The 22,044-nt window shown below is 36.8% G+C and overlaps 2 protein-coding genes across 8 annotated transcripts in view; one reads left to right on the top strand and one right to left on the bottom strand.

Annotated features, from left to right (window-relative positions):
- The window catches only part of LOC119787569 (KATNB1-like protein 1), a 44,624-nt gene that overhangs the window by 19,621 nt on the left and 2,959 nt on the right, over window positions 1–22,044 (top strand). For 2 of the 7 annotated variants that reach the window (XM_038291521.1, XM_038291519.1), the window contains exon 2: window positions 16,557–16,661. In XM_038291521.1, coding sequence (XP_038147449.1) covers window positions 16,646–16,661 — 16 coding nt within the window. In that variant the 5' untranslated portion in view covers window positions 16,557–16,645. Of the gene's footprint in view, window positions 1–16,556; window positions 16,662–21,101; window positions 21,268–22,044 lie in introns of those variants that run through there. The other 5 variants (XM_038291522.1, XM_038291520.1, XM_038291517.1 and 2 more) reach the window with 4 other exon arrangements.
- Window positions 557–21,657, bottom strand: acp7 (acid phosphatase 7, tartrate resistant (putative)). The gene is given in 15 exon segments (XM_038291515.1): window positions 557–2,548; window positions 2,662–2,799; window positions 3,155–3,226; window positions 3,303–3,370; window positions 5,441–5,507; window positions 5,806–5,919; window positions 6,075–6,189; window positions 9,274–9,336; window positions 15,338–15,435; window positions 18,154–18,179; window positions 18,765–18,947; window positions 19,028–19,228; window positions 20,212–20,339; window positions 20,461–20,563; window positions 21,486–21,657. Coding segments are annotated over 13 exon segments (1,320 nt in total). The 5' UTR covers window positions 20,321–20,339; window positions 20,461–20,563; window positions 21,486–21,657; the 3' UTR covers window positions 557–2,482.

Here is a 22,044-nt window from a genome sequence, read left to right as displayed (position 1 = left end):
CTTTGCTTCTGGAAAAGCACTGAGCTTCTTGGATTGATTAAATATCCCCAAGATCCAGCATCTGGCGGCTCTAATACATCACATACGTCCCCAGTGTTCTTAGGTTAACACTGGGATCAAGTGCCGCCTCTTGATCACCCATGGAGAGAAATACCACACAGAAGCCTCTGGTGTACTCTGGGACAGTTTGTCCATTCTGTGCAATAGCAAAACTTTAGAACTTTGCTAATACAAAAATAATGTTGGTAAACCGCAGGAAGTACATTTAGGAAAATATGAAAAGTCACACTCAGAAGTTTCAAGACTTTTAGTTGAAAAAATGAGACATCTATTTTTATTCAGAAATAAGCTGGTGGTGAATTTTTGCTGCATAAAGGACAAAACTAAAAAAAATAATAATCAAGAAGTCAATGAGGAGCTAGTTTTCCTGAGTCATTAAATTGCAAATATTCCAGCTCTTTGACCTCTAAATGGTGTGTAAAACACACTAAACTATCTGCATCTTTACAAGAAAGTATGTTTAAAATGAATGAGGGTTAAATGACAACACAAGTCGTTTCCAGTCCCTTTTCATGTCCAATTTATTTGAAGTTACACAGTCAAAATTAGCTTAAATCAAACCAGTTGATTTCAGAGCAACCCAATCAGATTCAAGAGATCATTATAACCAATTATATTGGTTATAAACAAAGCTAAGTTTGTTTTTGATTGATAGAGCAAGCTGAAGAAGGCACATCCACAGATGGGACATGCAAGTGTCACAAAAAAAGCACAGATTTGCACCAGACAGAGTAAAGTTCAAGCAACTGCAGTACTTGGTCTTCTAGCCCTGCTTTGCATGCAGAAAGAATGTCATGATGAGAAATATGCACAGCATGGTTTTTTAAACACTTGCACTTTCTATAGTAACTACTCTCCAGTAGTTTTTGTATTATCCTTAAACTGATGCTATCTGTCTGTAATTTAATCTCAGCATTAATACAGCTAATCTGTGAAGATCTGAGATGTTTGCTACAGTAGATAACATTAATAAGAAATGCATTTCTGGAATATTGAGACATTTAAAACATGGCTAGCTTATAAAAAGATACCTCACCATTTGATGGAGATTTCTCAATCCATCATGCAAGAATACTAAGGGTATGGAAGACCTCCCAGCCTACCAGGACATTGCCTTCCATTAGCAGAGCTCTGCAGCTCAGGTGGAGTAATGCATTCCACACATCTGGTTGAATGGTGAAGCAATAAAGCCAGTGTCTAAATAAAGCTATTATAGCTCCTGTTTTGAGTTTTGCCATAAGCCATGTAAAGGAAAGTAAAAAGCATGAGACGAGGTCCTATGGGTCAAGTAGAGACACAAGTTTAACTTTTTGGCCCACATGGAAAACCCTGTATGGGATATAAAACCATCTTCAGCTCCTATTTGGCCTGTGCAGCCTTTTGTTCCTTTGGCTCTCGCCCGCTGTGGTACAACAATATTAAGCAGGCATAGGGCAGAGGTTAGGTACACATAAAGGCAGGTTTTTGTCTGCAAAAACACTTGTATAATCATACACGGGGCACACACAGCAGAAATCTTTCAATATGAGGTGTGATTACTTGTGTCTTTCTTTCTGTCCAGACCGCTGCACTGCAGGATGTTAACATCAGAGGAAAGTTCAACAAATCTGTGGTTAGTTACAGACATAGCTCCGGTCCTCGGCCCCGTGTGTATTTTCTACAAGAATGTAGAGCTTCTGAAGTTGTTTTGACACTTTGTGCAAGCTGCTGTAAGTTTTCATGTTTTGTTCCATCATTTAGGTGAAAAATTGTGCTTTGTGCTCTGTTATTTTGCGGTTGAAATTACAGTACAGACTTATATCATACAGCATGTGCTTTAGCTAAAAACGTCCAGTTATTATGATGTATGTTAACCAAAGTTTATTATAACAGATCAGTGGTTTTGTGTGTATGCTATGCTGTGTCAACACAGTTTTGCAGAAGGTTGTTTGTACTCTGGCACTAATGAAGAGATCACAATCTGAAAACGTGTGTAGATCTATTGTGGTTGTATTCCAGCATTGATAAGAATCTGCTAAGTCTTACTATAAATCAATACAACTTGCTGCCATGCAGTCTCTGCATGGGCGCAGCCACAAGCCTCCCTGAGTTATATAACTGCAATTTAAGGCAGAAACAGACATTAATTTGTCTCAGATTCTGATGGCCACAAAGATGGACATCAACACAGAGTTCTGTAATCTTGATCAGCCTGAAAAGACTCCATCTAGCAGTTAAACTGTTTACAGATTTTTAAAGAAGACTATTACCTCTTAAAGGAATGGATCTTTGTGCTTGCAAGGTTTGCTAGACTGTCTACAATTATTATAAATATTGAGTACATGGTTGGAATAATACATTTACAGTAGATTCTCATATGGAGATTGTATTTTGGATTAACCTAAAAATTTGTTCAGTTGAAAATCATCTTTACGGACATTCCTTACAGCCAGGAAGAGAAACCATGTTTTTCTTTCACCACCCATGTGCTGTCGATCACTTTACCATACTGGAAAAAAACAGAGATGGTTTCTTTTATTATTTATGGAAAAGTGCTCCTTCATAAAACGCATTCTTTTACTTTTGCCATGCTGGTGCACATGTTGTTCCACGTGTGCTCACCTGGTCATCGGAGACCTGCTCCAAATAAATGTGGGTGGCGTTAACCACTTGCATGCGGCTGTACCCATAATTAGTGCTGCGGAAAGCGCTCCACTCCTTTGGGTTTGGATTGAACCTGTCAGTCCTCTCTCTGCAGCCCTGTGGAAGATCCAGCAATGCTTAAATTGACTAAGATGAGAGATTCACGCTTTTTTGAAACGCCTTCCTAAAAGCCCTGTTTAACTTGTGGCTGTGCCTCAGTGTTGGTCTGGCAGCATCTTGATATGCTGATGACTATTCCCTCTGTGGCTGGTTGACAAAGTGTGCCCGGCGCGGCTCTCCACCACATCAGAAAACACTCACCAAGAGAAACAGCTGGTTCTAAACTTTTGTGGCAGACCAGCAGCTGCACATACAGAAGTGTGTACAATACATGACAGTGTTTTTGTTTACGTTAAAAAATTGATCTGCATGGAAAATGTTCACAATGATGCAGTAATGTGAAAGTACTTACAGCAGAGCCTGTGATTATATGTACTGGAGCCTTTGGGTTTACATAGGGCTGCTCTCTGCTTCCATTGTACACCTACAAGAAATAATGAATATTGTGTTGAAAACCATGATAACATTAGTATGAGAACTGGAATATTTTAGGAACTGACCTTGTCCCCATAGACAGGCCAGAGTCTTTCATAGGTGTGTTCATGTGCCCACAACTCTAGATCTACCCCTGGAAAAAATAGAAAGTCAGAGTTAAACAGGTATTAAATGTAAATATATAAACATTTAACAGAAATGCAGATTGATTTAACACATTTTAGAACCCCACTGCTAACTTCACGTAGGGATTTCTGGACAATAAGCAAAAGCTTTCCCTGTCCATAAAATTAAATAAAAGAAAGAAATGCAATGCGAGAAAATCTTTCAACGACAACGTCACCCAGTCCAAACTTTTAAAAATCTGACTTTATTTTTTTCCCCTTTTGGATACTTTTTTAGGCTGTGCAGAGCAATTACAGTCATGGTTGAAAGTGTTGGCACCTAATAATGTTTTCCAAAACGTATTTTTCCTAGAAAGGTATTACACATTTGTGTATACATATGTGTATTCACTTAGGGTGCATTGGAGTGACAAAATAATAAAATGAAAAATTCTAGAGAGCATACAATGCATACAATTATGTTTACAAAATGACAAAATAAAAAAATGTCTAAGTCTAAGTAACTCAAAAAAAGCAGAGAGCAGAAGCCTCATTTGAAATCATTTAATGCAAGAGTCTTTTTAAGGGTAACTTCTACCAGCATAATTTTAAAGATCTATATCAAGACTTATTGCAGATCACTCAGCACCTTGTTTCCATTCATCATTTACAGGTGCTCTTTGACTTATGTCTGAGGTCATTGTCCAGGAGGACCTATGGCAAAGGATAGAAACCCAGTTTCCAACAGTTCAGTTCAAACACGAAGTGCCAGAGGCAGCAAAAAGACACTAAAATGTTTCATCTCCACCATTTTAAATTGTAGGCACTACTGGTTCCTTTCTTTGTAGGTGTGATTCCATTTTCACGTTTTCACAAAACAGAAGTCCATAAAGTCCTGCAATGAATGACTCTGTTTAAACAAGCATTCAATGTAACCTACAATAAAATCCCGAAGTAAAACAACACATACTCGTGGTTAGTGCAAAGGAAAATGTAAACAAAATTGCAATCACAATATCAGTTGGAAGAAAATCCCAATTTAGAATTTTTTTGGTGAACAGTAGGAGGATGTGCTTTACAAAAAGCTCTATCTTAGTTTCATATTTCTATAAAGATTTTCCCATATGCTTGCACATAAATTCTTCCAAACTCCAGAATAGTTTTTTTTATATGTCTGCACCAGCAGTGTGCTCCTTCCATAACGTTTAATATTCAAATGTCAATACATACTAACCACTGAAACCATCTGTGTTATAGGCAAGGCTGTGACCTCTTGGCTGATTCTGAAACGGTCTCTTTAGAGGTAGACTTGTAACCTGGACAGCTTATATTTCTTAGGAACTTGGCTGGGTGTGGTACATAGTCATTGTAAATGTCCTGTAATGCTTGGACCTTTCAAGTTCAAAGCACTCTGCACTACGTTCAGTCATGCACTCCTTCACGCACACACATTCACACACTCATATTGGACCACCATAAATAAGTAATATGGGTGAAGCGTCTTGCTCAAAGACTAAACTGAGGTTTGAACAGAGAACCCTCAAGTTGCAGGATAAACTTCTACACCGCCATTGCCCCAGTAATGATTATCCACAATCCAAAATCTACTGGGTTCCAACTTTTAATCCTTTCACTGATGTGCATGAGTTTTAAACTACCTGATTATAATTTGCACAATGGTCAAAGGAAACTCAATATCTCTATGGGTAAACTTGTAACCTTGACATTGTTAATAGTTTTTCCACAAATTGGGTTCTGAAATCTTCTTTTCTCCTCTTTCTGTTCTCCATGTTTTTTATTGCACACAGACATCCAATACAAAGACTGGTGGGATTTTTGTATTTCCAACACCTTTCTTGCAACATTTAAGCTTAATTGAACACCATTTGCTTAAAACAATATTTTTTCCCTTTAACTTAAAAAAGGTACCTACAAAATTTATTTGGATGATTTTAGGAATTTGTGTGAAATTGTGTCATATTTTAGCATTTCTCTCTGCTTTTCTGTGTCGTTCTAGCACAAAGAAAGGAAATAAACATAAATCTTTCAACCATGACAGTGATGCACAATAAAGAGCTAATGTCACACTGTGCTCTTACCATATTGATAAAATAGATCCTCAAGACCAGGAGCTGGTGGTTTGATATCCGTCCGTCCCACTCTGACCTGAAGATATCCAAAAGGCATAGATGAAGTGATCATCCCTACAGCTTTACCTGCTCTATTGATAGCACTTAGGGGGTTCCTTCCTAGCATTACTAAAGATAGTGCCAAATGCAAAGAAAGCCAAGTTAGAGGGAAAAATCTATGTGGTCCAAATTATGACTATGATAACACACGTCAGTGCACTGTGGTATTGTGGTGTGACTTGGTCAGTTTGAAGAGTATGTAAGAAATACCTGTGAGGATAAAGAGCAGTTTATCATTAAAAAAAAAACATTGTGGGACCAGCAACTGAACATACCCAGGAGTCATACTTAGTACAGTCATCCTGGTCGTCATCAGAGCAGTACATGGGTCTGTGTCCCATGGTGATGATCCATGGACGCTTGGCTCTGTTCTCTGGCTTGTTAGCTTCCTATATCAGGATCCCCCCAAAAAATCAAAAAAGGGTAAAAAAAGGAAGCAGGTTTGTGTCTAAAGGTAGTGTGGACGAGTAAACTTTTGATTAAGAGAATTACATAACAAAAAAACATACAATTCAATTTTTATTGGAAAATGAATATTTCTAACCTCCAGATCATCCTTCAGCCAATCGTACTGCTTGAAAATAAGATCCATCCCATACTCGAGGTAGAAATAAACTTCTGTGGAGAAGGAGATGATGTGTGCCGAGCCCAGGTTCCAACTGCAGACACAAAAAAAAAAAAAAAAAGACCCAGATATTCACTGTTGAAAACCAATGGAGAGTAAAATCTGGACAAAAGTTTAAAGTTCATTTCAATTTCACATGGATTTACCTTCACTCAAAGAGATAATCAAAGACACTATATGGGACTACAACAGCCTAATGATCAGTTTACAGACAAATACATCCTGAACAGTCTAACTGAGAAAAGCAAAGGATTTCTGGGTTTATTTCTTAAGTTTTAGATAATAAATTTTTGGACTTTTTAAGTGCAATATGAATAAATGTAAGAGAAAAAGTATATTATTAAAAGATTAATGTTTTCAATCCAAATGTTACTAGTTAAAAACCATTAATTGTAGTAAATAATGTACTACATCATCTTGATTTTCATTGCCTACATATTCAGTTATTCAGTTTAGGATCAGAGTTATTTCCTAAAAATATGTTCTCGTCTTCCATTGTAGTCCTTCAAGTTTTATCATAGTATAATAACAATGTAATTCCTCTTCCATAGGTAAAATTAGTAGAATAAATCCGTTATTAAAAATGAAACTATGGAAACATACCATTTTAAGAGTTAACTTAATCTAATTTAAGACTTGGGATTGATGATATATTTATATTTCAGACTTTATTTAATTAATTAAGGATAAATAAATTAACTATCAACCGACCTTTGCAGAAATACAAATGTTTTCTTTTTTGAAATTGGAAAAAGAGTCTGAGATCTTCTCTCAAGTCTTTATTAACATGAATATTTTCTACATAGATCTTCAAGTTCCAAGTTAAGTCCAAATTCAAGATATTCAAGATCTGAGTTAAGTGCCTAGTCCAAAATGTGAAAATGCTGGTTGTGGACAAGTGGACAGAATAGTTAGTTTAGTTATAGATGATGTTGCCAGTTTCCAGAACTCATATCAATATGATTTAAACAATTACTTAAAATGTAGTAACTCTGACAAAAAAAATTAAGGTTTAGACTGTTTATCATGGCTTTCTTATTTGCTTGGACTTTAGTTGTTGGATGATACGCCTGGCTATTGTTCAGTATTTGCAGTCCTATATATTCAACATACATCATTTGATCCTTAGCCAAACCAGGCTGCCAAAAAAGTTTTTTGGACATGTCAAAATGATGCTAAAGCTACTGGCTGTATACCCTACATATGTTACAGCATTTTCACAACTCCTACACAAGTATCATTTACATTAACAGTGATATCCAGAAATCCCATTACTTTCTCCTATGGGACATTATGCGACTGCTTTTTGTCGCTGATGAAAATGAACTTACCAAAGGATTATAATTACCCTCAACTGAAAGTGAAACTGACAGCATACCCTGATTCAATACAGCTCTGAGGAATATGGCTAATAATTATGTAAAAGTTTGGGGAGGCACTAATAGTGCATATTTTGACCCATGTATATGATTAGAGCAACATTTCTCCACACTTAGACCAAGTTAGAGTGCATCTTTTTTACATTACACTAGCAAGATAGAAAACATTTTGAAGTCAGTTTTAAAATAGATAATTTAAGCTTTCACTGTGCAACACTGGGTAACAGTGTATATATTTCCTCTTCCTTTTATTTTTTCCTATTGCAGCTAACAAGAACATAGCATACTTTTGGTTATTACTTTGCAGACCTGTTGCTTACTTAGCTAAAAAACTAACATTGACAAGACATAAATCAAAAAAGCATAGTTACTATTATTTAACACTAAGTTTCTAAGATATTTTGACTTTTTGCAAAACAGAAAATTTTTACCCAACATTGCTTACTGTGCGTTTTTTTATGTAAATATCTAAATATACCTTTAGTGTAATTTCTTCTCTGACTGGAGCAAAGAAATCTCACTATATCCCAACCTAACAAGTATATTGCTAAAGATCTGGGACTTCTAGATAAGCTCTGTAAGCTGTAAGGACCATACTGGAAGATTAATGTTTCTTAATTACAAAACACTATACCAGTGGTCCCCAACCACCGGGCCGCAGACCGGTACCGGTCCGTCGGTCATTTGGTACCGGGCCGCACAGAAAAAAGTATATATATATAAATATATATATATATATAATTTATCGAGTGATGTTTTATTTTAAAAAATTAAAAAAATTGCGGTATTCTCTCCCAATTACATCAGTCGGTGCATCTGTGCCTCTTGACACAGGTTAATTCAGTTCAAGATTCATCCTATCTATAACATCCTATCTTTGTGAAGTGGGATTTTCTGCGATTACAGCAACCAAAGCAAAGCTACGGAGCAGACTGGACATCAGGAGCACACTTCCTGTGTCATTTTCTCCGATTACGCCTAGATGGGACCGGCTTGTTGTTTTATTTTTATGCTGTTTGTATTTGATTTTATGTGCCAGTCGACTTGATCATATTTACCCCCAGGCCGGTCCGTGAAAATATTGTCTGACATATAGCGGTCCGTGGTGCAAAAAAGGTTGGGGACCGCTGCACTATACAACACACCTGCTATGTACTTTTAGAAGTCACATATCAAGTTTTTTTTAACTCAAATTCTAGTTGAAGTTTATCCATAACCAAGTTTTAAGTCTTTTGATATACTTCCAAGTCTAAAACACTCACAGCTCCAGTATGAGTACTTTCTATGTAAGCTTTTATATCTTTAACACATAAGATTTTTAAAATAAGTCACTCTCATCTGTGTTTACTTGCTCTACTGTGGCTGTTCATCCTTAGCTTGCACACACATGAAGAAGTAAGCCAGCACGCCTGTCTGCATCTCAGCCCACAGAGAGAAAGCTTGTGGTCTAGCAGGGTATTATCTTACTGTCTGGGAGAAAGAGGTATGTAGTGGGCAATGACTCACTAAGTCAGATCTATAGCTCCTTTGTGTAGTCCTAAGTTTTCCAAAGATAGGAGAGTCGAGCTTAACTGAAAGTGAGGCACTCCGCTCTCCTCTAAAGGCTCGAACAGCTCAGTGATGTTTACTTAAGTAAACACAGCGCTTTGGGTACATCAAAGGAATTTTTATCAATCTATATCTGATTCCGTTGTTTCTGTTACAATTTTAAAGCCAATGTAAATAAAAAACATCTTTACCTGTACCATAGGCTTTCAGTTTGGCCTGGCATGCTGAAGCGATTCCTGTAGTTTGAAAAGTTGCTGAGAAAAAGAAAAAAAAAAGAAGAGAAATACAATTAAATGAACTGCTCAAACAATCTGCATTCCCTAAACATGCAACAAACAGCAATTAGCACTGAAGCATGTAGTGCATTCAAACAAAATCTAAAAAAGACCTTTGTGAGATGTTCATGCAAAATACAAATGTTTGGTTTTTACTTTTGTTATGAATGCAGGAGTATTACCTTGGAAACTTGTTCAGGTCAGGTATTAAATGATAACTGTTTTATTTTTATTCTACAAAGATTAAAAGGCACCATCATCCACATCAGCTGCTGGAGAGCTGACTGGGTCAATCAGGTGTTAGAGGCAACTGGAGAGTGTAGCAAGGCAGAAGCAAGGAAATGGTTTGAAATATAAATCAGACTTCAATGCAGTAAAACAGCAAAGTGAACAGAAGACTCTGTATACAGAGGGGTCCCCTCTTAATTATATAGTAGAAAAGGAAAGGTTGATCATGTGCCAATAAATATTCACTACTATTTTACTTCATTTCTATCTGGGCATTCATTATGGCGGTGAATTTTTAAATGATTCTGCTACTGAATAAATACAGAAATCTCCAGACATCTGACTTAAGTCTTAAAAAAACAAATTTGTTAGAAAAAATAAAAAACAAATAACTCCTTTATGAATTTGACTTAACCATCAAAATACTCCAAAATGACTCCTGGTCATGATCCTGAAGACATATCACAAGTTTATATCACCCTCTAGTGGTTGAGAGAACATCTACAGACACTAAGCAAGCATTTTCCAGTGAGAAAAAAGAAGTTTTCATACATCAAATTGATCTCTGTTTAAAATACTAAGCGTGCAGTCATGTGGGAGTTAGTGGCTACAGGAAAGACTGAGGTAACAAGTGATAATATTAACAACGATCCATATTTGTTCTACTGTGAATATTCCATATGATCTAGGCTCAAAATTCTATCCTGATTTTTTTTTTTTTTTAGTTCATTTTACAGAAAGAAGCAAGAGTATAATGCTAAATATATATATTATCTCCCTATGGCACATATTTCAATAGTACACATCATTTTGGAAGAGATGTGCTGCAATGAATAGCAAATAGGTTTTGTATAAAGACAGAATGTGAAAATGTCACTACTTATTTTGTCATAATAATCTATACTGGAGAACTATCAAGCAGTGACATTTGTCAGGCTTGTCCAGAATGTTTGAAGACATTAAAACCTGCATCACAGCAGCGAAAATCTGCTTAACTATAACGTATGCCCTCTTAGGGGTTTGTATGAAACCTATCCTCATCAGATATAAAAAAAAAATTTAATTCACAGACCAGAATGAAAGGAAGAAAGCAATTAAAGACTTAAGTAATTGCTTTCAAACAGTAACTGTTCTAATATCCTTTAAAGGGCTGATGTACCACGTACTGTGCTCAGGGAATGAAGACATTTTTGATTGGGAAAATGATCATCTTTATGAGGATCAGCCGTTCTCATCTTTCTGGAAACTGGACTTGAGAAAAAACAAATCTTGCCGCCATCCAGTTTCACTCACTATTTACCCATTAGGTTTTGAGGTTGGAAACAGGAACAGAAAGGTATGGGTTGAGAGGGCAAAACAAAAAGCGAGGCTTAAAATCAGTCACAAGCTTCGGGGCATAGTTGGACTCAGAACCAACACCACAGAACAGAACAGACATTTAGGCATTATTAAGGGCAAGAGAAGCTGGATTTACTGGTTACGTAATGGAGTCAAATGATTCCTGATATCAGGTTCTGATGTCTGCAAGCAGAGCCAAGAAAAAGAGACTACTGTTTGCAGCTCTGTAATAAAGTCCAGACACATTACTTATGGTAAGGCTGAAAAAGGAACCATCCCACTATAGAAGCGGCAAAAAAATATTATGGTTCAGGATCCGATAACATTAAGTGTTTCAGTATGTAAGAGGCACTCTGCAAACTGGACAGAAATAAGGAGAACTTTAAATCACCTCAAATCAAATTTAAACATGCATTTAATCGTGCATTGAAGAATTTATAAGAGATTAAGCTTTACTTATATCAACGCATTTTTCTTATAGCACTGTCTAACTTTCCCCTTCCTATATTCTGGTGTTTTCTTAAAATAATGCCTTGAAAATGTTAGCCTAGTTATTGATTTTTGAACGTTGTCACTTCCATAAAATAATATGTATTTTTACCTGATTTTGTGTGATAGACCAACAAGAAAATAATGTATAATTGTAGAGTTAAAGAAATAGGAGATACATATAATAAAAGATTATAAGCAAATAGAAATCAGAAAAGGTGAGCATGCCTTTGCTATTTATATGAAACCCAAAAATAAACTTAAGTTTAATAAATTTAATTTAAAGTGAAAACATAAGAAATAAATAAAAAAATAAATTCCACCCGTGTGTAAAAATGTTAGTATGAGTACATGTCAGGTTGGTGGAAATATAGTTGAAAATAGGTGGGCTGGCTAATATTAACACCCTTCCAGTGCTGACATCTTGATAGGAGGAAGACCAAAACCGTGCTTTTTGAGAGTGCACTCTTCTGAACTTTTCTGGTTTGCACAATCAGTCCACAAAAAAACAAGCCACTTTCAGGCCAAATTTTCTGTCAGGTTATGATAGAAGCGCAACATCGTGACACATTTTAACATGAGAAAGTCAGATTTAAGGGTGATGACCCTTTAACGTCTCACAGGACGCCCCATCATCTAAAAATTGGCAAATAGGGAACCAAACATACTAAAACATGGATGTCCACCTAAACTAACAGAATGGGAAGGGAGAGCATTAATCAGTTAAGTAGTCTACAGGAAAATGGTAACTCTGGAGGAGCTGCAGAGATTCTGTTAACAGGTTAAATATTAGTTGTGCAATCCAAAAATCTGTCTTTACAGTAGAGACTGACACGGGAGTGGATTTTCACTCCTGTCCCGTCCCACTCCCACAGAAAAAAATGGTGTCCCGTCCCGATCCCGGGCCAGAGTAAAAATCTAAATCCTGTCCCGTCCCACTCCTGGTGAAATTACTCCCACTCCCATCCCGCTCCCATTCAGAATGACTCCCGCTCCTGCACCACTCCCATTCTTGTTGTTTTTGAGCGCGGGTGAAAAACTCAGAGCGGAAGTTACTATTGGTTTGCTCCCGCTCCCGTCTGCTCCCGTTAATGTTTAATCCTGTACCATTCCAATCCCGTGATCGTTACTAATACTGACTCCCATCCCACGGGAATCCCACGGGAATCCCGTGACCCATGGGATTCCCGAAAAAGACATCGGGAATCAGACCTACAAGCAGAACTATATTAGAATTTTTTAAATGTGTGATTCTTTATGACAGAGAATGGATTTTATTTGAAAGTGGGACCAATTAAAAGTCTGTGGAAAGACTTATGGATATTGCAATTATCACAGCAAATATGGCAATACACTAGTATTTAATCTTAAAGGAATGCACCACATCTAGATACGAAGTCATTGAAAAATTATCATATTACTTATTTCTTTTATTTTGTTGTATGCATTATCAGTTACTAGGTCTAATTAAAAGCTTTAAAGCAGCAAATTATCTAATGAGAGCAGCAAAGGATTATATAGAATTATAGTTATATAGAATTCGTTATAGCTGTAGAACTGAAAGTGCAAAATGTACACAGCTTCGACATCACAGAAAAATTAGAATAAAATCTGAGAAATTAGATTGTCTACAAAGCACAATCTATGCTTTGCAGCTCTATCTTATTCAGACACATTACTTCTGTGTCTTTTCATTAAGATTAAAAGAGAACCAATTATGTAACCAATTTGACGTTTGTTGGAATGGTCATCTTCAAAGCAGTAAATAAGTAGTTTAGCAAGTATCACTGTTTGGAAATTAATAGTGAGGCATCCTGCAACACAGATGCATCGAGCTCATAGAGCAAATCCTTGTGTTGGTGCCCATATTGTTTCAAAAAAGTCTGATGACCAATAAATGAGCCATTTCTAACTGGCTCATGCACTAAACTGTGTTTATAAGCATATCTATCATTGGGATGCATCAGCAAAAAGAATCTATAATCTTTTGCGGTTCATCATCAAATTTATTAATAAATGTGGAGCAGCCTCAAGGCAAACCAAGTTTTCAGCAGTTTGTTTTAATGTTCTCGTTGTGTCATCTTGTTCCTCTTAGTTATCACTCAGCTTATCTCAATTTCCATTGAGTTCAAATTGACTTTTAGCTTACTGTTCTCACTGTAGTTGTTGTTTAAATAAATAAATAAAATTCTAGTCCACCAGCATCCACAATCACATTTTCACTTAAATGTTCCTGTTATGATATATGTTTCAATTACTTATAGATTGCTTCTAAAAATATTAAAGATATTTTCAATTTAAACAAAGATATGAAATAATACTATATAACATAAAATGACTTAAATCATATTCTAGGTCATCAAACCAGTTTAAAGGAATAGTACACCCAAAACATGATTAGCCTTCATTTTCTACTCACCCCCATGCTGAACAACACTCTGGAGTACTTTTTTGATATCTCAAATGCATCTGGAGATCTGGGAGGCTTCTTGCTGTCTGCTGACATTCAAATAATGGAGGTCTACATGTATGGCGCCCGAGGCAGAAAGGTCCATAAAAGTCCACAAAAAACGTGTCAATATTCCTCCATACTGCTCGTCCAATGTATTCCAAGTGTCCTGAGTGGGTAGCGTCCATAATTTACTTGAAACAAAGTAATTTAGAATGTTTTTAGAGCATAAACAGTAGTGTAAAGGATTTCCTAAATGTGCATTCACGAGTCTACGGAAACCGCGGCAGACCAAACCAGAGGAAAGTGCGCATTCAGCTCGGCAAAGAACTCATGCTCTTCCTCAACACTGAAGTCCTCAGACATTTTTCTTTCGTTGTTTCTTTCTTTGCACAGGTAAACAGCACATTTATTCTTCTATGCTTGCATTATCGGCAGAGCAGACGCTGAATGCGCACTTTCATCTGGTTTGGTCTGCCGCAGTTTCCGTAGACTCGTGAACGCGCTTTTAGGAAATCCTATACACTACTGTTTAGGCTCTAAAAACATTCTAAATGACTTTGTTTCGAGTAAATTATGGACGCTACCCACTCAGGACACTTGGAATACATTGGACGAGCAGTATGGAGGAATATTGACACGTTTTTTGTGGACTTTTATGGACCTTTCTGCCTCGGGCGCCATACATGTAGACCTCCATTATTTGAATGTCAGCAGACAGCAAGAAGCCTCCCAGATCTCCAGATGCATTTGAGATATCAAAAAAGTACTCCAGAGTGTTGTTCAGCATGGGGGTGAGTAGAAAATGAAGGCTAATCATGTTTTGGGTGTACTATTCCTTTAAGTTGTCTGTTAAAAATGCTGCCTGTAGGAATTTTAAATGTCCAGCAGATGTCAGTATTCAGGGAAACAGCAATGACATAGTATCAGTAGTTTGGCAATGTGTTGAAAAAATTCATGACACCTCTTCAAACCACTTTTAGAAATGAAGTCATTATTAACTCAACATTTAAGGATACTACTTTTATGAAAATCCCAGTGTTTTCATCGCCCATCTATCACAATCTCAGATGAAAGCAGAAATCCGTGAAAGTAGGATAGGATATTTAAATGAGTAAAAAGCTTTGTTACATTCAGAACTTCGGACAATAGTGCAAGAAATGCTTTTTCTTAAATGCATGCTAAAAAAAACATGCTACCTCTGCCAGTAGTAATGATAGCACAGAATTTATAGCATGTTATTATATTTCGATATGCTCTATCCAGAACTAATCAAGAATCATAGTTTGAACATTGCTATGGTATTTTATCAATTCACCTTAAACTTTAGAAAACAGTCAGGTGGGAAATGAATGAGTTAAATCCTTGACAACAGTAACCTTCTCATGCCTGTTATTGCCTTATGATTACTTGTCACAAAAACATGTTATTTAAGTATAACTGGGATAAGTAGAGTTGTGTCTGAGTTTTACTCACTATGTTGCTTCATGGTTTCCAGGACAGGTCATGTAGGGGACATAGGCTGCAATGGACTGAATCTGCCTCATAAACTCATCTCCAATTCATGCATTGTCCTATAGTAGGAAACACTTGGTTATCAAACATGAAGGCGAACACTTTCTTATCTTATAATCTCCAGCAAATAACTCTTAAAGGTATAGTGGAGGATGTTCTTTTCAGGGTGGATCATAAAAATAAGCGGTCCTCCTAATTGTCAATTATTCAGGTAATATGTTTACGTAAGGCCGTCCTATGTGCTCGTCCCAATTTTCACTTACAGGTGGTGAGTCTGACAGTGGAAAAATTGCACTTCTTCTTTTGGAGAGTAAGCTTTTATGAGTTGACGCTATCTGCAACTTTCAAACAGAGCGTGCAAGAGGAAAAATGGACTTGTACATGCTCTCACACATGTTTAATAGGCGTTTTCTCTCGAAAGCAGGTAAAGGGGTTGAGCATGTGCATTTTTTTTGGAGAGGACAGGTCTTAAAAATGAATTTTTTTTAAATCAGTGAAGCAAAGATGGCCATGTACCTGTCCCACAGAGACAGGCTGCAGAAGGGATCTTACCTTGATGCCGTGGCTGTGTGGAAGTGCAACGTTAAAACCAGAATACGGCTGGAGATTCACTTCCACAGAGCCACACAGAATAAGGAGGATTTTATGCAGTTGTAGGGTTTTAACAAAATTTCATGTGCTGTGTCAGATGAAGGACAACTATAATATAACAAGCTCCACATTGAAAGGAAAAGTCGCTCAGCAAGGAATGATCAATGGATCACTATCAATACCTAAAACTAATACGTTTAGAGTGATTTAATGACTTTGGTTTCATCGCAATCACTGAGTCCGGGATCGGCCATTTTTGCCCAAATATAGTAACACATCATTCCTGACATCTTCGGTGCGGTAAGACACATCTGCAATCAACAACAATTATTTAAGATTTCGAGAGGACTTCCCAATTGAAATTCGCAAGAGCTACAATTAAACTGACAATTCCAACATGCATGGCAGTTGGATGTGGTAATGCATCGGGTAAAAGTGAAAAAAGAATTAGCTATTTCACCTTTCCGATTCATGATTCTCCAAGGACGGGCTCGTCATTGGATGGCCAACTTGAAAAGAAAGGATTTACCATCAAACTTCTGGCCAGAGAAAAACACGTAATTTATCCATTACTCTCTGCTTTGCACAGTGCACTGGTCGTCGCCATGATGGATAATAGCGTGCTGTGAGAAACACCAGCTACAACATTGGGACTTGCTCAACAGCCGATACCGCACCATGACGTCCCAAACCGGTAGGTGGCAGTAGTATTTTTTGACAAACATGGATGTTTCCAATAAATCACATTCAAATGAAAATCACTCTTAATTAAAACAATTATTATTTTCTGAACAGTGTGTAATAATCTAATATTTAAAGTACTTTCAGAAATCTGAATCTGACCAGACTTTTGCACCTATCCATCCATCCATTTTCTGACACTATTATCCCAAGCGGGGTTGCAAGGGGTGCTGGTGCCTATCTCCAGCTGTCTATGGACAGCTGTGGTGGGGTACACCCTGGACAGGTCGCCAGTCTATCACAGGGCAACACAGAGACAAACAGGACAAACAAGCATTCACACACACACTCACACCTAAGGAGAATTTAGAGAAGCCAATTAACCTAGCAGTCATGTTTTTGGACTGTGGGAGGAAGGCGGAGTACCCGGAGAAAACCCACCCATGCTCAGAGAGAACATGCAAACTTCATGCAGAAGGACCCAGGAATCAAACCCACTTCTTGCTGCAAGGAAGCAATTCTACCCACTGTGTCACTGAGCAGCCTTCGTCCGGAAATTTCCTTTAATGATTTTTAGCTGACACTTGTTTGTACATTAATAGTGATTTTTAACTGACACTTATTTCATAAAAAGAATACATTATATTGTTTGAATTGTGTAAATAAAGTGTTGTTAAAAGTCTAAAAAAAAAAGTCAAAAATTGGCAAAAATCCTCCATTATACCTTTCAGATTATAAAATTCAGTACATTTTTAGACAGCTTTAAAAACATATCAACATCCAGTCTAAACCAGATTTTGTCCACTGAGGTTTTGTCTTAAAAAACAGAGTGTGACTCACTCTTCATGGGGCCTGTACCTAGAACAACCAGACCAAATTCCTTTGTCTGGTTTTCTCTTCATAATATCAATGAAGCCATGAGTTATACTTGGACATTAGCACGATAAAAAAACATTTACTAGACTGAATCATAGTTATTAATTTCTAAAGAGGTCTGTCAATTCTATTTAGACACATTTCTATATTAAAGAAAAACATTACTAACGCAGAAAATTATTTAAAGGAAATCGATATTAGAATCAGAGACAAGATTAGGTCCACTGAATATGAAAGATGACAGCAAGGAGGATTTGAAAGGAGCAAATATGTTATTGGGACCCATCACATGTGGTTTTAAATAGTACCGGTTTTATTTATTGGTTTCTTTAGTGACGAGATTTCCCATCTCATCTTTCATTGAAAGCTGAAGAAATATCACAGTAATGTTAATCATAGGCTGAAAGTCTCGACCGCAGAGTGGAGGTGACCAGACTATAGACAGCGGTTTAAACTGGGAAAAGGTTAGCACAGAAGAACTGAAGTGGAGTATCTCATCTGCCACTATGAAATTAGAGGATTATAAGAGGAGGTCTGAGATCAGAGTCGATGAAAGAAACCAGCTGTCAATGATCCCAGTTAAGTTTAAGAACAGATTTGATAACTTTTCATAGGGAAGGATAAAATACCTCATGCATATCGTAGGCAAAGTCCCCTGTAAAACAAAACAAAAACATAAACCACATGAGATCTAATTTTTACTACACATCTCAGCACAAACTAATGACTTTACCTCAACAGCAAGGAAAAAATGCGGAAAACTTGAGCATTCAGGTTTTATATTAGCATCAATCTTTTTTATGTTTAATGGTTATTTTAAATCATTGTATTTAAAGTAGAAACATTACATTTATTTTAGAATGCGTTTGTGAAGTAAAATCGGTAAACATCAACCCTGTTTCCTAAACAAAGCATTTAGAAAAAGAAAACATTTTGGCCACACTTTAACAGAAGTCTTTATGCTCTAATTATTTAAAGCTTTAGGTGTATTGACAACAATTTAAGCCCTAAAAGTGCAATTAAAATCAACAACTATCTGAGCAAGTACCTATTGGATGAGAATAGTTTTACTTCCTTGATTCCGTGATAAAGCCTTAATTAATCAAATCTCCCACATTTTCATTTCAGTACAGGTTTCTTAAGGAAAATTATTACAATCCGCTGTGTTGATAAAACCTAATGAGCATTCAATTGCTTTTTAAGCAAAGAATGAAAATATCTAAATCTTTGAAATAGTTACCTATGTGCAGGATGACATCATACATGCCAAGCTGAGTTTCTTTTTGCAGTCGAGCCAGAGACTGAGGATTCTCATTGCCCAGATCACCATAGAGAGCAAACCTGGGACTGAAACTAAAGCTGCTGTTGAGAGCAGTGAAAGAAAATATGTCGCTCCAACCTTCATCACTTCCACAATGGTAGACTGAATAAAAAAAAGAAATAAAGGTAAACTCACTCAAACAGGCCAAAGGAAAAAACACATAAAATCCAGACCTCACCTACCATACGTAGCAGCAGGTTTGAGGCCTGTAAGGGTAACTCTGTGGATGAACATCTTCCGCTTCTCTTCTCCCGAGTCCACAAAAATGGTAGCATCTCCTTTGGCACTCATCTCAAACAGCCGACCACCCTGAAGACCATATTCCACCATGCTGTCTGTTTTATTGAAGGTGGTCCAAGTCACCACCATAGAGCCTGGTATACCTGAGAAGAAAAGCCCAGTTACTGGAGACATTCTGGTACGTGTTCTAAAACAGAACCTGGTATCACTTACTGATAACTTTATAAAATGCTGACAAGTGTTACGTTTATACTTGTGGCTGGAAAGATATGCACCACAAACCGACAGCTGGCCAGGTATCTACCATCAAAACATCCATAGATAAAATACAGGGGACTGTAAAAGTATTCATACTGTCTTCTTGTAAGTTTTTCAATTGAGACCAGATTTATATGGTGCATTTTTTTGTTGAAAGACTGTTAGACATGGATTCTAAAATTCCTCCAGAAGTCTTTACATTTTTGCAGAATTGATTAAATTATCCCATTTAGTGGTAGTCTTTAAGATGTGGTTTGTTTATTAATGTTCTCTAATAAAACGCTGGGACACAGAACACATGGAATAGAGTTAAGACTTTAAACAGGTGGCCTTTATTTATTATTTATGTGCATTTTAAAGGCAGATAGTTAAGGCTGGACTTTATTCTCTGTAATAGAAACTGAATTTAAGGGATTGAATATTATTTCATGTCACATTTGTCAGTAAAAACATTTGAAAATAATTTCTCTGCGACTCTAGAGTCATGCACTGCTTTTTTTTTCTAATTAAAATACATTAAACTGTGCATTTGAGACAGGAAAAAAATATGTAACCTTGTGAATAATTACAGTGTAACTACCCCGTGTATGTAAACTACAAGAGACGCCACGTGCACTGATTCAGCACGAAACACCTAAATTTTACTGTATCAAAATTTCCATTAACAAAGAGAGTATATGGCAAATGCAGCAGTACTGATTGAGGTTAAAATGTTGCAAGACAACAAAAGCATAGCCTGCATAGCCAACGTTATTTGCCAGTTTTTACAGTAAAAATGTCCAAAAATACTTCACAAATGTTCTAAGCAGACAGAATTTGCTATCAAATGTAAACAAATGAGAGTAACAGGGGAAGGTCGAACACTCACCAGCATAGGAGAGATGCACCTGCTCCGGTTGGGTCCAAATGGGAGGAACACTGAGCACCAACAGGGGTGCAAAGTTTAATAAAACATAAGCAGCAAGAAAAGACACCATTTTACCATCGGGCTGATGGCTGTACTGTATAAAGTAGTCACAGAGAGAAAAGAAGAGTGATTGCACATGAACCACATGATCCATTTAAGGCAGTCACACCTAAAAATCACAAGACATCAAAATATGAGCTCATAACTGACCTTCAGAAGTGGCTTTCAGGGTGCCTATTGAGTCCTTAACAGCGGATCTGCAAATGTCAGCTCAGAAAACCGCAGAGGCAAATAAGCTGCTTAGTCAGCAGGACTAAAAAAACAAAAAACAAGATGATCTTGTTTTGTAATGAACACACAGTGGAAAAGCGCTGTTAAGGCAATCTAAAGAGTAGAGAAGATACATTACAGGACCTGCCTCTGATCTGATCAATGCAGTGAGGTTGCATAAACACGATGTTTATATCGTACAAAGCACTATTGAACACCTGTAAACACCTTTTACAGTTTACAGCTGCTTTCTGTATCTCTGCTTTTGTCTCCTTGAACCCCAGTCGGCCTCGGCAGATGGCCGCTCACACTGAGCCCGGTTCTGCTGGAGATTTCTTCCTGTTAAAAGGGAGTTTTTCCTCTCCACTGTCGCTACAAGCATGCTTAGTGTGAGGGATTGCTAAAGAGTCAATCAGTCGATGCAATCAACTGGTTTTCTTTAGACAGAAAACTTTGAATCAATTTGACTGGATGATCTGGTGAACTATAAAGTGCCTTGAGATGACATGTGTTGTGAATTGGCGCTATATAAATAAACTGAATTGAATTAAACATCATCATTACATTAGTATAGCTGTTGCTTATGTTTAAATGTGTAACCAGGTAAATATTCGCTAGGGGGTGCATAATCCCGAAGTTGTAGCTTTGATCAATGTTTACACCTCTGCCAGGCATTGCGCACGTGACCTGTATGGCAGATTTATAGGGAATCATTTCCATGATCAGCCGTTTCAAAAACAAAACACGGTAAGTACAAAAGCGTTAGTATATAAAGGTCTGTTTATGTGACATTAAGAGTAACTGAGAGAGTTTCCATAACTGTTTAATAAATGCTATTTAGCTGTAGCACCTGGAATTATTTGTAAAACATATCTTTTTTGTTTTGTTTTGCGTTTGGCAGTAGCGTGTTTACAGAAACGTTTCAATCCTTTTGTTTTAAAGCTTCGTCTCTGTTCTGTACTTACTATTGAACAAAGCATAGTAAATGATGGTCTTGAGATCCTAGAAGGCTTCGGTTTCTGCTTTCTTGAAGAAATAGTCCGCTTTTCCTCCCAAAAAATTCTTGGAGTACATGTTTTAACTTCAAACTGAAACGAATTCCGCTGTTTACCCCGTAGCCTCCAATTACGTCACAGTAGGAAAAGCCGAGATGCCCAAAGGAATTATGGGAAATGGGGTCCTTTTGAGAGCGAACAGAAATATTGGTTGCTAATCTTAAAAAGTGTTCACCAAATATTTGCTTGTAATAAAAAAATACTACCATTAATTTTTCTATAAAAAATAAATTATCATTATTTTATTTGCTATGTTTTTTTTATAGTAATGAAGAACAAAACATCAGGATTAATCATCCTCACTTTTTAATTATAATATAAATCATATTTATTGTTTATCTCTAATGTTGGATTAGAACACAAAAAATATATCATGTCAAAAAAATGAATAATTAAGTAAATACATAAAGGCTTCATTTTTTTTCTGTGCTCCTTTAGAATTTTAGTGAAGTTTGGTACATTAAGTAAT

Source organism: Cyprinodon tularosa, unplaced genomic scaffold, assembly GCF_016077235.1.
Source record: "Cyprinodon tularosa strain WSP-4 unplaced genomic scaffold, ASM1607723v1 ctg3, whole genome shotgun sequence".
NCBI classification, from domain to species: domain Eukaryota; kingdom Metazoa; phylum Chordata; class Actinopteri; order Cyprinodontiformes; family Cyprinodontidae; genus Cyprinodon; species Cyprinodon tularosa.
The sequence above is the reverse complement of the archived record's forward strand: the minus strand, read 5'-3'. Positions and strand labels throughout refer to the sequence as shown.